General features: G+C 37.8%; 1 protein-coding gene across 1 annotated transcript in view; it reads left to right on the top strand.

The window, feature by feature from the left end:
• Nucleotides 1–267: 267 nt before the first annotated feature.
• Nucleotides 268–15,799, top strand: part of LOC307092463 (uncharacterized protein) — a gene marked incomplete at both ends in the record, with an annotated part of 151,473 nt that continues 135,941 nt past the window's right edge. The window contains 2 exons of the mRNA XM_079759749.1: nucleotides 268–372; nucleotides 453–565. Of these exons, the coding sequence (XP_079615875.1) occupies nucleotides 268–372; nucleotides 453–565 (218 nt within the window). The remainder of the gene's footprint in view (nucleotides 373–452; nucleotides 566–15,799) is intronic.

The following is a 15,799-nucleotide window of genomic DNA, read 5'->3' as shown; positions in this document are numbered from 1 at the left end:
AAAATTCACTCGGTAAGAAGTTACTGAATGTTTAAAAATCCAAATTTTCGCCTTTTTCTTTTGTGTAGTGCCCGCTCCTTCTGTGACAAAGTGGACCAGAGTGGCTGTTACCCCAAATATAACGTGGGTGGGGCTGGTGTTACCACATGCTTACCTTAGGGAAACAACCTGAACTTTATAACTGGACTGGAAAACCGCTTGTTGAGAGAGGAAAATAAAGGAAACGGAAGCCGGCGGCTTGACCCAAAACCAGGCCCGCCGTTAGAAATGGCCTCGGCCCCCAAAACGCTTCGTCCCTCGAGCAACGCAGCTTTTCCCGCGGAGTCTCGCCTTCCGCTCCCCGGGCACGCCCACCCGGAAGCCGTCGTCTTGGCAACATAGACATCCCACCCCCTTCGCCACGCCCACTGCTTGGACGTCAGGGGCTAGCCGGGCTTCCATTGGCCTCTCAGTCCGTCATCGTGGGAGACGTTCGGGACCGCGAAGCTCTGAAACTCCAACTTGAATTTGTGGCGCTTGGGGTTCGCGAGGTGCAGAACGGAGGTGGGAGCCGGCAGTCTCGGCGGTGAGCGACCCTAGAGGGAGAATGTCGAAGAGGGCGGCTGGAGGTGTAGGGCACTCGGCCAAGCTGGCTGCCTCGAGATGGGGGACCTCAGCCGGGCTGCTTCACTCGCCTGAGGCAGGCCCTCGGTTCGCCTACTCGCAGCCTCAGGGCTCTTCCCTCACGTCCTTTCCCCCCGGCGTCTGAGCTCGCACTCCTGCCTGCCCGCTGTGGCCCCCGAAGGAAACTGGCTCCTCAGTTTCACAAGCTGGCTCTCCTCAGCTTCCTTCCCTACCCAGAAGCAACACGACAGCTCCTACGTGCCTACACCTCATCTAAGTACATTTTACTCCCCACTAATCCAGTTCGTAATTAAATTCTGACTCCGTCACCAACACTCAGAAACGTTCTCCCTGCACTTTTTGGCCAGGTGCAAAAATGCTCCAGCCCAACCTGCCCTGGTGAGCGGCCCACGCCGCACAAACTGAGTCCAGAACAGTTCTTTATCGAGAGGAAGCTGCGCTCCTCTTCCCACCTGGGGCAAGTGAAGGGCTCGTGGAAAGCAGCAAATGAAAGCCGTTTGTTTGTTTGTTTGTTTTATTTTTTTTGTTAATCCTCACCTGAAGATATTTTTCCCATTGATTTTTAGAGAGAGCGGAAGTGAGGGGTAGAGAGCGGAAGTGAGGGGTAGAGACACAGAAACCTGTGACAGATTCCTCTGCTGTATTTTCCCCCTCAAATTATAATTGAGATTCCTCATATTGATACACATTTCTCTGACTCATGGTTTTAATAGTGTCTTCACGCTTCATTCTAAGAATATTACAATTTTTATAATCATTCTTCTACTGTTAATAGACACTGAGTTAGTTTCCAGGTCTTTGCAATTATAAACAATGCTGTTTGTTTTTCTTAAATATATATTTTATTGATTTTTTTTTTTTTTAACAGAGAGGAAGAGAGAGGGATAGAGAGTTAGAAACATCGATGAGAGAGAAACATCGATCAGCTGCCTCTTGCACACTCCCTACTGGGGATGTGCCCGCAACCAAGGTACATGCCCTTGACCGGAATCGAACCCGGGACCCTTGAGTCCGCAGGCCGACGCTCTATCCACTGAGCCAAACGGGTTTCGGCAACAATGCTATTTTGAACGACCCATTAGTGATTCACAACTAGTGTTGTTGTTTTCAAAACAACTTTATTGAGATATACCGCATATCATATGTCATATACCATAAAAATGCAACCTTTTACAATTCAGTCATTTTTAGAATGTTCACAAAACTATGCAGCCATCACAGGTATCTAATTCCAGAACATTTTTGTCATCCCCAAAAGAAACTCCTTACCATTCCCTCCCCCCCCCCCAGCCATTCTCCTCCCCTACCCCCCTGGGTATATTAAAGTAATTTTTAATGTGAAATTCTGCTAGCATGTCCTGAATATAATCTACATTGTCTTCTGAACTATTTCAAGCATTATTTTTTTTCACATTAGAACTTATGGTTACCTGAAACTTAATTTTGTGTAAGAGGTGAGGAATGGCTTTAGCTAAATTTTTCATTCATTGTTATGTCACTATTCGGAAAGCCATGGTCCATGGGCCAAATCTGGCCCACCATCTGTTTTTGTAAATAAAATTATATCGAAACTCAGCCACATCCGTTTGCTTACTTGTTGTCTGGCTGCTACAATATTTGTGCTACAATGTTGAGTTTAGTACTTGTAGCAGAGACTACATAGGCTCAAAGTCTAAATATTACTGTCTGGTCCTTTATAAAAACAGTTTGCCAACTCCTGGAATAGGACATCCTTTGCTCACGAATGGATATGTCATGTTTGTCCCACATGGTTTCCATATGTTTGCTTTTGTTTTTGAGCTCATCTAGTCTGTCTCATTTGTCTAGCACTGCACATATAACAGTGTTTTGATTACTTGAGCTCTAAAATAAAACAATATCCAATAGGTTAAACTTCTCCCCTACTCCTTAAAAGTTGTTCTTTTTTCTTAGTTATTCTTGGTTCTTAGATCCTCCATATGAATTTAATGATCACTTTATGATATACTTTGAGACATATTTTTGGGGTTTTGATAGGAATTGCTTTGAATATACAGATTAATTTGGGAAGAATCGCCATCTTTATAGTATTGTCCTCCTATCCATGAACTTAGCATAACTTGATTATTCTCAAAACTTTTAATGTTGGCTGACTTCTTTAAATGATAGGAGATGGGTTGTATCCTCCTCTATTTCTTGGAAGAGTTGTATAGAATTGGTATTATGGCAGGTCCTCAAATAACCTTGTTTTGCTATAACATTAATGAGATGCTGTAGCAACATCACTCTTGTTTATATCAGTTAGCCTATGGTAAAATTGTTTGGTCATTAGGCTTAGAGTTGCAGAAGATATTGACAGCGTTAAATGAGGACTATATTTATTTAAGTGTTTGATAGAATACCCCAGTGCACTCGTCTAGGCCTGGCGTTTTCTTTTTGAGTAGGTTTTAATGAAATTAAGATAATGAGAGTAAATTCTATTTGCCTATGTCTTACCATTTCTAGTGCTCTATTTCTTCTTGTAGATCCAAGTTTTCTTCATTTTTCTTGAAGCTGAAGAATTTGCTTTAACATTGTTTGTAGTATGGCTTGTTGGTGATGGATTCTGTGTGTTTATTTGCTTGAAATGTTTTTATTTTCATTTTTTGAAAGATTTATTTTTAAACTGGATATATAGCTTAGTTTTTTAGCACTTCGATATTCCATTGTCCTATGTCTTGTGTTGTTTTCAGTTAGATTTGGAGTCTCCTTTGTTCTGTGTATAATGTCTTTTCCTGGCTCCTTTAGTTTTTAAAGTAAGTTTTACTAGTAGTGAGACTTAATTTACTAGTACATATCATAAATTTCTTTCTTTTTAGGAATATAGTCCTATGAGTTTTGCCAAATTAAAACAGTTGTGAACTATTACCATAATCAAGATATACAGTGTATCATCTGTAAGTCTATAAAGTTCTCTCATGCTCCTTTATCATCAATTATCTGACCACACCCCTAGCTTCTACCAACCACTGATCTGATGATATGTGCCACTATAGGTTTGCATTTTGAGAACATCTTGTTAATGGAATCCTATAGTATCTAGTCTTTTGTGTATGGCTTTTTTAATTTACCATTATCCTTTTAAGATTAAGCCATGTTATTGCATGTATCATTAGTTTATTCCTTTCTGTGTGTGAGTAGATTTCATCATACATATGTACCACAATTTGTTTATCCATTCTCCAGTTAATGGACATTTGGGTTGTTTCCAGGTTTTGGCTGTTAGCAATAAAGCAAGTATAAACGTTTGCCTGCAGACCTTTGTGTGGTCATAGATTTTTATTTTTGCTGGGTGACTACCTAAGAGTGAAACTGCTAGGTAATATGATAAGTATATTTTTAACTTCATAAAATACTGCCAAACTTTTTTCCAAAGTGGCTATTCCATTTGTTTTACTATCAGCAGCATATGACAGTTCTAATTATTCTATATTCATATCAGCTGTTGGTATTGTTTATACTTTAAAATTTAACTATTCCAGTAAGTGTGTATTGATGACTCACTATAATTTTAATTGCATTTCTCTGATGAATAATGTTGTAGAGCATCTTTTGTGTACTTGTATATGTATATCTTCTTTGGGACAAGTACCTATTGAAATATTTTGCCTATCTCTTGGACAGCTCTATTGAGTTATAATTAACATACAATACATTTCATATATTGAAATTGTATAGTTTGATAAGTTCTGGCATAAGTATACATCCATGAAGTCATCACTACAGTCAAATTAATGTGCATGCTACAATAGGGATGATGAGCCTTGAAAACATTATGCTAAGTGAAAGAAGCCAGTCAGAAAAGACCACATATTGTGAGTCTATTTATGTAAAATGTCCAGAATAGGCAAATCCATAGAGACAAAATGGTTAGTGGTTGTCAGCAACTGAGATCAGGAGAATGGAGAGTGGGTAAGGAGTTTCTTTTGGGGATGATAAAAATGTTCTAGAATTAGATACCTGTGATGGCTGCATAGTTTTGTGAACATTCTAAAAATGACTGAATTGTAAAAGGTTGCATTTTTATGGTATGTGACATATAATATGCGGTATATCTCAATAAAGTTGTTTTGAAAAAAACAACACTAGTTGTGAATCACTAATGGGTTGTTCAAAACAGCATTGTTTATAATTGCAAAGACCTGGAAACTAACTCAGTGTCTATTAACAGTAGAAGAATGATTATAAAAATTGTAATATTCTTAGAATGAAGAGTGAAGACACTATTAAAATCATGAGTCAGAGAAATGTGTATCAATATGAGAAATCTCAATTATAATTTAAGGGGAAAAGTATAGCAGAGGAATCTGTAATAGGCATAACACAGAATTAAAGTTTAAAAATACATAGAATACTATATAATTTAATAAAAATATAAATAATGCCTGGGGATCATAAACATCAGCTTCCACATGGTAATTAGTTGTAGAGATAACTTGTGGAATGTACTTGTGGAGAGTGAAGAGAAGAAGAATGTCAGTAAGGAAGAATTCATAGAGGGCTTAAACTGTACTTGATAATATGTTATTTCTTTTCTGTATTATAGGTATAGAGAAGTTAGTTTTATTTTTAGAACATTTCTAATTATTTTTATAAGAAAATATAAAGGACAGAACAAAATGGCGATAGGATCTGGAAGGGATAAATAAGCTGATTTGTTTTTACATACAAAAGAGCACAGTATCAAATGTAGAATTGAGGTCAGATCAGAACCAAGTGAGAAAACAATGTTGGCGGAGGACTGGTTTACATACATGAAGTCATAATCATATAACTTCTTTTAAAAAAGTTGTGTTTTCCTTTGGGAAAATTATACCAAGCAAAAATGTAAAGCATGATAACCTGGAAGCAATTTCACTAATGCATATTTTGAAAAGTGGTGCTACTCTCAGAAGTCAAATCAATGCCTTCTAGGAGATTTTTGAAATGATATAAAATAGTCTCAGAGGGAGGAAAACATAAGGATGTGGGGTGTGAGGAAAAGCCATAAGGAGATCTTTCTTGCAGGGCATAGGAACTCAGTTAAAAGATATTACCTAGTCAGGAGGTCCCCTGAGAAACAGATTACACAACTGAAACAGGAGGGTACTTGAATGGTTTCTGGTTTAATATCAGACCCCATTTCTGGTATCAGGAAATTATAAAGATTTGAATTTATTCTAAGTATGCCATCACGCCTGTTACCTGGGAAGAGAAATTTTTATAGAGGGCTTTTTTTTGACATTATTGCAAGTGTCTCCTTCCCCCCCCCCCCCCCCCCTTCACCCACCTCCACCCACCCCTGCCTGCCCCTTTCTTGGCCTTCACCAAACTATTGTCTGTATCCATGGGGTATGCATGTATGTTCTAAACCTTTCACCTTCTTTATACAGTCACCTCCACCCTCCTCCCCTTGGGCACCAGCCAGTCTGTTCCATGTATCCATGTTTCCAGTTCCATTTTGTTCATCAGTTTATTTTGTTCATTAGATTCCACATATTAGTGAAATCATATGGTATTTGTCTTTCTCTGGCTGGCTTGTTTCGCTTAGCAAAACAAGCTAATACTCTCCAGGTCCATCCATGCTGTCGCAGAGGATAAAAGTTTCTTATTTTTTACAGCCGCATAGTGTTCCATTGTGTAAATGTACCATAGCTTTTTTATCCACTTATATGCTGATGGGCACATGGGCTGTTTTCATATCTTGGCTATTATAAATAATTCTGCTATAAGCATAGGGATGCATATATTCTTTCTGATTGGTGTTTCATGATTAAGATATATTCCCAGAAGTGGGGTCAATGGATCAAAAGGCAGTTCTATTTTTAATTTTTTTTAGGAAACTCCAGACTGTTTTCCACAGTGGCTGCATCAGTTTGCATTCCCACCAATAGTGCACAAGGGTTCCCTTTCTCCACATCCTCGCCAGCACTTGTTGTTTGTTGATTTATTGATAGTAGCCATTCTGACAGGTGTTAGATAATACCTTATTATCATTTTTATTTGCATCTCTCTGATGGTTAGTGACGTTGAACATTTTTTCATGTCTATGAGCCTGTATGTCCTCTTTGGAGAAGTGTTTATTGAGGTCCTTTGCCCATTTTTTTTTTAATCTTCACCTGAGGATATTTTTTTCATTGATTTTTAGAGTGGAGGGGGGAGAGAAAGAGAGAAACATTGATGTGAGAGACACATTGATTGTTTACCTCCCATATGTGTCCTGACCAGGGCCATAAGATCAAACCTGCAACCAAGATACATGCCTTGACAGGAATGGAACCCATGACCCTTCAGTCCTTGGGCCAACATCTAACCACTGAGCAAAACTGGCCAGGGCTCCTTTGCCCATGTTTTAATTGGATTGTTTGTCTTCCTGGTGTTGAGTTGAATACATTCTATATATTTTTTTGGAAATTAACCCCTTATCTGATGAATCAAATATGCCCTCCCATATAGTGGGTTGGTTCCCTTTTTATTTTGAGGACGGTTTCTTTTGCTGTGCAGAAGTTTTTTAGTTGATGTAGTTGTAAGGTCAGAGGGCTAGGATCATTTTAAAAGCACTACCCACAGAGGTATATGAAGAAAACAGGAGGCCAAAGGAACTTCCAAAATATGCAGAACATGGATACAGCTTCTTAAATTTAGTGATAGTCTCTGTTGTGGGTTGAATTGTGTCCCCCACAAAGATTTGCTCAAGTCTTAACACTAGGTATTTTCTAATGTGATCTTATTTGGAAATAAGATCTTTACAGATGTAATCCAAGTTAAAATGAGGTCATACTGGATTAAGGTAGGCCATTGTAAGAGAAAGAAGAAGGAGATTTAGATACAGAGAGACACAGAGCAGATATGCTGAGGGAACATTCTGGCCCTGTGATGATGGAGGCAGAGATTTGAGTTATGCAACTACAGTCCTAAGAACATTATTACCAGGTACCACTAGAAACTAGAAGAGGGAAGGAGAGATCCTTTTCTAGACTCTTCAAAGGGAGCATGGCCCTGTTGCCACCTTGATTTCAGGCTTTTAGTCACCAGGATTATGAGAGAATAAATTTCTATTGTTTTGAAACTACCTAGTTTGTATGGTAATATGTCACTGTGGTTTTAGGAAATGGAAAAAATTCTATATCTCCATTACTGTGTTAGGCACTACCTAATTCCTTACAACAATTAACAATAAAATGCTTAAAATAAGAATGACTTAAAGTAATATTTGCTTGGAGGCGTAAATTTAAAACAAAAGAAAGACTGGAGCCTATATGTCCTATTCTGTAGTCAGTCCTGAAGAGAAAAAAAGCTCTAGAGTTGTTGACAGCTTTGGGAAAGGAGAGAGAGAGAGAGAGAGAGAGAGAGAGAGAGAGAGAGAGAGAGAGAGAGAGAGAGAGAGAGAGAGAGAGAGAGGAGAGGAGAGAAGGGAGAGAAGGGAGAGAAGGGAGAGAAAGAAAGGAAGGAAGGAAGGAAGGAAGGAAGGAAGGAAGGAAGGAAGGAAGGAAGGAAGAAAGAAGAAGAGGGGAGGGGAAGGAGGGAAGGGGAGGGGAAAGGAAGGGAGGGGAAGGGAAAGAGAGGAAAGAAAGAAAGAAAAGAAAAAACCAAGCCCTTACACCTTTTACTGTGGGAGTGGAGAGTCAGTCTATGGTAGACATACCTTATAGTGGTCTCCTTTGATTCTGTGTGGGATCCTCGAGATTCCTTAAAGTGGCTTATGCTAGATATTTATGCTCTTATTCTCAAAAGCGGTTGTCATAGCTAGAATATACTCTTAAAAGCAATTATTATTGCTGGGGAAAATAATAAGTGGAAATAATAATAGCGACAGTAATAGCTAACATTCATTTATTACTATTTTACAGTTACCTAGTGATGTTCCTTTTGATCACACTATAATCCTTCTTTTACAGATGACGAACTGAGCTGTCTGGAAAGTTGACTTAATAAAAAGAAAAAAACAACACCTTAAAAAAAAAAGACTTTAAGGAAATCAGGGGTTCAGTCATTAAATAGTACTGATTAACAAACTGTGTTCCAAAGCAACTGTACCATTTTCCATTTCAATTAGCAATGAGTGAGAGTTCCTGTTGCTCCACATACTTGACAGCATTTCGTATTGTCAGTGTTTTGGATTTTTGGCCTCCTAATAAGTGTGCAGTATTATCTCATTGGTTTAATTTGCAGTTGCTTAATGCTTTGATGTTGAGCACATTCTTGTATGCTTTTTTTGCCATCTGTATGTCTTTTTTGGTGAGGTATCTGTTCAGATCTTTTGCTTGTGTTTCAATTGTGTTGTTTTCTTATTTTGTTTTAAGAGTTATGTTTAAGAGTTATGTTCAACAGTTGTCTCTGGTTGGTTTTCACAATTCTCTTGGGGGAAATGTTTTGTACTTGTGAGCTCTGAGTAAGTTTACATACTGACAGCCTTACATGTAGAATCTGTCATGTCCAATAATGACCTTTCTTTCGGAATGGTGCCTTGAAAGAATTCCAACTTATTGGGCTGCCAGACTTGATTGTGGCTGTTGTTTTTCAAGACTTCTGTGGAGCAGGGGATGGGTACATGGGCATAGGACAAATTAAAATGTCACAATGCTCATTGTTCTTATGGAGATTCGATTGTTTTTCTCGAATAATCGTTCCCTGAATTGCTGTAAGCCTTTGTTTAATTTCTAGGGTTCTAAAAAAGTTGATTCTGACAGTTTCTGCTAGTGTTCTCATTGTTATGGAGAAGAGAATTTTCAGAACTCTTTACTGTGAAATTTTTCCGTGATGTCCACTGTCCTTTTTATGAACAATGACACAGATTTTAAAAGTAAGTGCTATGAGATCTAGACGATATTCCATGCCTGTAGAAGAGGATGAGTTCAGTGAATTGACCAGGAAAGGTATTATGCTATAAACATATCATGTCAGTTTATAATTTTATAGGTGCTGGAGCTATATTAGCCAAACTTTGCTCCGTAAAGCATGGGTAGTTTAATCTTACCAGCATATAAAATATAATGGTTTAAATATGGAATTACAATTTAAATGATAATTTAATATTCTCTTCCACGTGAAACTTTTTGCTATCTGGAATGTTTCCTGATAGAATCTGTATGTTTCTTGGTTTGTTCCCCCTGGATGTTTTGTAAACAGTATAATGTAAGACTAGGTATTTTTTATTTTGTTTTGTTTTTTTGAAATTTTAAAAAATTTCCTCAATGTATAGTAGGGACTTTTGTTTCTTTATTACTAGATTTCTTTTTCTCTTGTTGTTGCTGTGTATGGAGTATTACCCGGGGAGAAGAGAGTAGGATTAATTTGTGAATGATAGGTTGAGTTGGCTAGACAAGCCTTGTGTAGGTCAAGTTGTTTGAGGGTGATCTGTTAATATTGTGGAAAGATTTTGTTATATGCTTTTATTTTATTGAGTTTAATTATACATGCAAGGCAGAGGAGAACCAAGATGGTGGTATAGGTTAACACCTATACTTGCTGCCTCTCACAACCACGTCAAAATTACAACTAAAAGGCAGAACAACTACCACCCAGAACCATGGGAAAGTTGGCTGAGTGGAAGTTCCACAACTAGAGAGGTGAAGAAAGTACATTGAGGCTGGTAAGAGGTGCAGAGGCGTGGAAAGTGCTGGCACCTGGATGTACTGCTCTTTTAATCGGGAGGGAGATACAAGCTCCCACTTGCTCTGAACTCCAGTTCCAGGCGAGTCTCTGGGGGACCCAGACACATACAGGAGAAACTGGACTGTCTGGCATTGGGACAGGAACGCGAGGGTGGCTTTCTCTCAGAGGTGCTCGCAGCGATCATTGTTCCTGCACAGGGGATGCGGGATACAAAGACCCGGGGACCTCTCCGGTGCAGGACTGACTGGCAGCCATTGCTGTTTGCTCTGCCCTGGTGATTCCCAAAGGCCCCGCCCCACCCAATTTATAACCCCATTCAAGCTTTGTACATCGGCTTTTGCATATGAATGGCCTGTCCTTTCTCCACCTAAAATCTGTCAAACTGCAGCTGGATCAGAGTCCTAGAGCTTCCAAAAGAAGGCCCAAGGCCCGACAGCAGCAGCCTGCCTTGCTTCACAGCTGGACCTCGTCTGAGCACTTCCAAACTCCATACAAAGAGGAGGAATCTGTAGCTCTTGCTGGGCGACCTAGACAATGGCTGACCTTGCACCTCCTTGGAGATCCAAGAGCCAGTGTATCCAGTCTTCAGTATGAGACCATACCAGATTACAACTCTTCACATCCATAAGAGACATACTCAAGGGGCAGACTCAGTGAGTACCAAAACCGAACTGAAGCAAGTCCTGCCCCATAAGGGTGTCTCCTGCACAACAGATCTTCCAGTGTAGACACAGCTTTTCATCATAGCCAATTGGCCTGGAGGTCAATTCCTCCCAGTGGTACCAACAGCAATCAAGGGTTAACTACAACAAGACTGCACATAGCCCACAAAGGGGTGCACCAAGAGCATCCACCTCAGGTGATTGGGGAGGCTGAGCCACTGGGTCCTATAGGACACCTACCACACAAGGCCACTCTATCAACTCAAGGAGACTTAGCAGCTACCCAGTACATAGAAACAAACACAGGGAAGCAGCCAAAATGCGGAGACAAAGAAACAAGTCACAAATGAAAGAAATGGATGAAAGCAAAATACTGGATATAGAGTTCAAAACCACGGTTATAAGGTTACTCAAGAATCTTTTAAAAACCTCTGAGAAATTTGGTGAGACCTTCAAGAATATGGAAACGGACCAATCAGAAATTAAGCATACACTGACTAAAATAAAGAATACAGAGATTGAACAGCAGACTAGAGGATCCCAAGAATCAAGTCAAAGATTTGAAATACGAAGAAGCAAAAAACACCCACGTGGAAAAGCAAAAAGAAAAAAAATCCAAAAATATGAAGATAGTGTAAGGAGCCTCTGGGACAACTTCAAGCATACCAACATCAGAATTATGGGGGGTGCCAGAAGAAAAAAGAGAGCAAGATATTGAAAACCTATTTGAAGAAATAATGACAGAAAACTTCCCCTATCTGATGAAAGAAATAGACTTACAAGTCCAGGAAGTGCAGAGAACCCCAAACAAGAGGAATCCAAAGAGGACCACACCAAGACACATCATAATTAAAATGCCAAGGGCAAAAGACAAAGAGAATCTTAAAAGCAGCAAGAGAAAAACAGTTAACCTACAAGGGAGTACCCATATGACTGTCAGCTGATTTCTCAACAGAAACTATGCAGGCCAGACGGGAGTGGCAAGAAATATACAAAGTGATAAACAGCAAGAACCTACAACCAAGATTATCCAGCAAAGCTATCATTTAGAATTGAAGGTCAGATAAAGAGCTTCACAGACAAGAAATAGCTAAAGGAGTTCATCACCACCAAACCAGTATTATATGAAATGCTGACGGGTATTCTCTAAGAAGAGGAGGAAGAAGAAAAAGGTAAAGATAAAAAAATTATGGACAACAAATACATATCAACAAGTGAATCTAAAAATCAAATGAATAAAAAACCTGATGAACAGAACAAACTGTTGAATGTAATTGAATCAGGGGCATGGAAAGGGAGCAGACTGACAATTCTCTGGGGGAAGGGATTGTGGGGGGTGTGGGAAGAGATTGTACAAAGAGCTTATACCTATGGATGAGGTCGGTGTGTGTGTGTGGGGTAAGGCCTGAAGTGGGGTGGGAACCAGGTGGAGGGGAGCTATGGGGGGAAAAAAGAAAAACATCTCTAATAATCTGAACAATAAAGAAAAAATAAAAATAAATTACACATGCAGGGCAAATGGAAGGTGTAATGCTGTTGGCTTTGTGGTGTTTCAATGTGATGAACATTTTATATAATAGGTATCTACACTGAAAATATTGGAGAGAGGGTTTTTAAATCTGTCTTTTATTATCTATGAATTTTACATAAAACTACAATGTAGTTAATCATTTAAAATTCTTGATTCATTTTGCCCTACTATATTTGATTGAGTTATATTTGAGATCTAAACATTAGAATACTACTTTGTTTTTGCTAGAGGATATAGTGTGAGGTCCAAAATGTTACATAGTTGTAGTTAAATCTCCTAGGCTTATATAACTCGAATTGGGGGGATGGGTGGTTGATTGGTATTTGAATAATTTTCTAACATCTGGTGTTACTCATGTTATAACTCATGTTATACTAGTAACTGTGACTTAATAAAATGTAGTCAATCAACTTTTCCAAAGGTTAAACTTTCATATTGGAATTATATTTTTTAAACCGTCTCTTTCTGATGCAGATCATGTGCTTCGTAAATTTGTAGCTCCAGGACACCTCCAAGACGAGTGGCAGGAAAACAGAATTTCAATAGTATGTGTGTTGGTTTCTGGTGACCCCATTTAGAAGGCATTATAAGAAAAAAGAGCTCAGAAAAGAACTGTCTTTTTTTTTTTAAACACAGGCATGAAAGGGAATTAAAAGGAACAATAATGTTGGGAAGTGCAATTGTTTTTTAATCCTAATGTCTAAAAAATAAAATTGATAAAGGCTTTGAGTGACAAAGGCCAATTAAAACTCAGTCTTTTAGCAAGGATCAAATCAAGGGCATGACCTTCAAACCCATTAATAAAACTTCAAAATTTATCAAGATGCCTCAGAGTGAATTTCAACTATTAGTATGGTATCTATTACATTTTTTTCAATTAAACAGTATCTTATGGAATAGTCTCTGGCTCTGATCCTTGGTATGTCTAGGATACTCATAATTAGGAAGAACAATGGGAGTGAAAGGATCAGGAGAAAAAAAGATATAGCAAATCTAAGAAGAATGTTTAGAAAAGAACTGCAGATGTGGCTGTTGGACTGAGGACATGACTGAAATAAAATAGATAAGAAGCCAAGCAGCCTTTTGAGAGAATTGTATATTTTAGCTTAGCAGATACATCACAGCTTTCCAAAAGAGTTGCACCAATTTGAACTTCCATAAAAAGTGTATTAGTCAGTGTGTTTGACTGATCAATCAAGTATTAGACAGTTTTCGGGGTTGCAATAGTAGTTTAATTGGCATTTCCTTGATATCTAATGAGGCTGAAATATTTACTTATATTTTCTGACCATTTGGATTACTTTTTTTGATTAAGTGTCTTTTCATTTTTTTGTTGTTTTGGTTGTTTGACATGTAGTAAGGTATGTCAGGTACACTAATCTTAAGTGTACAGTTCAAATAATTTTTATTGTATTCTAAATCTATATGTACATACAGATCAAGAGATGAAACATTCCTAGCATCCCAAGATTCCCTGTGTTTATTCCTAGTTATTACCACTTCATGTCTTCCAGAGATAACCATATTTTCATTATTACTGACATAAATTAGTTTTTTTATGAAATGTTTTATAAACATTTCAGTAAAATACACATAACATAAAATTTACCAATTGTTTTTGCCAGTTCTCTTTCATCATGTCTTGATTGCTTGTGTATTTAATAGTTTGCTTCACCAGATAACATTTGTGCTTGCTACAATCTGGCTCTGTGGGCACTAAGTTGTGCACCACTTTATGTTTATTTTTTGGACCCATTTAGGTGATATGAATTTGGCATGTATAATTACTTGAGGGCTAAATTGTGGATACACCTTCTTGTAGTTTTATATTTTCCCTGTTCTGCTCACTGACAAGAAAACTTTCCTTGCAGTTTTTTAGTCCCAGCTGAACTCCTGGATCACCTTTACATAACGGGTGTAATCCTTTGAGTTCCTCATGAGAGGAGAGTGTCCTGTTAGACTCTTAGGTGGTGTTGTGTTTGTTTTCTATATTTCATTCCAAACAAGATCTGTAAGTTTAAACTCTGACTAATATGGTTGACCAAATATCCTCAGGGCAAAAACAGATTCAGCACTCTGCATACCATCTCTTGAGTTCTTTGTTGTTGTTTTTTGTTTGACAATTTCTTACTAATTTTATCAACTGGGATGCTCTTAAGAAGAGATTTTTATATACTGTCTTGTATTTTTCATTGTTTTCAATGATGGAGTTAATGCAAATATTCTGGTTGTCCATATTGCCTGAAACAGAACTTTCTGTTTGATTATAAAATTTGGAAAGTCATTCATAGAAACTTTCTTTTTCTCTTACCATTTTCTTTCCACAAACACATCTTTAAAAAAAGACAGATTCTTCTACTTTTTAAACTTTTCTTTTAGAGAAGAGGTTTTGAAATGCATTTAGTGTCTGTAGGTTAAGTTGTTTTTTTTTTGTACAGGATTGTAAATAGTATTAGTAACATTCTTTAGACTCTATGAAACTTAAACAATTTCAGAAAGTAGAGATTTAGGCTACAATCAATACATAGTATTTAAGATATTTCTATAATTTTAAGAATTTACTTCTACTTAAGTCGTATTTCCTTTAATAGTGAAAAATAAGTAAAAGTTTAACATGAAAAGCAGGAATAGTCCCCCTTTTTATTTTTGTCCCATCCCTAACCTCTCCATTTCTGAGTATTTAAAAATTTGGTAAATTGATGGAAGTTTTGTAAGGGTTTATGTACTCCTTTGGTTAAGTTTTCTAAATAGTTTCATAACTTATTTCTGAAGCATGAATAACCCAAAGACAAGGACTTGTTTTAAGATGATTTTTAAATAGTTGCCTTTTATGAAAGGTTACCTAATCAATATTACTTGATGAAGAGAGATATTTTGTGGGAGAGTAACATATGACCTTAACATTCCTTTAGTGTTTGGCTTTGTAAGTAAATATGAAACTTGATCATCTCATAACGTTTTTAAAATTCACTTTCTTCTTTCCCCAGAAAGTAGCAAAGTAAATAAAACCTTCATTCTTTTCTAATCTTCATGAATAATTTCTAACTGGCCCTGGGTGAGAGGCTGTTTTCAAGGCCATCCGATGGTATCTGCAAAGATACTGTTTAGACCTTGCAGTTTAGGTCTCTCTGAAAGCACTTCTAAATTACAGAAGTGAAGAGAGCTTATACTTAATCTTTGGATAATTTCAGTTGTAGACTTCAGAATGAAGCAGCTAGAGGGGAAAGTTTCCCTAGTAGAAGCATAAAACCTACTGCCTGTATCTTGGCCAGTGTTCCCTTTTTTCCAGTAAGTTGTCTGCAATACAGAGGTGTATAACCCTAATGGCTTGTTGTATGCCATTAAAAGGTATTGTACACTCATAAAAGAA

The sequence above is a fragment of the Cnephaeus nilssonii genome (assembly GCF_951640355.1).
Source record: "Cnephaeus nilssonii genome assembly, chromosome: 20".
NCBI classification, from domain to species: domain Eukaryota; kingdom Metazoa; phylum Chordata; class Mammalia; order Chiroptera; family Vespertilionidae; genus Cnephaeus; species Cnephaeus nilssonii.
This window is presented reverse-complemented; position numbering and strand designations above follow the sequence as displayed.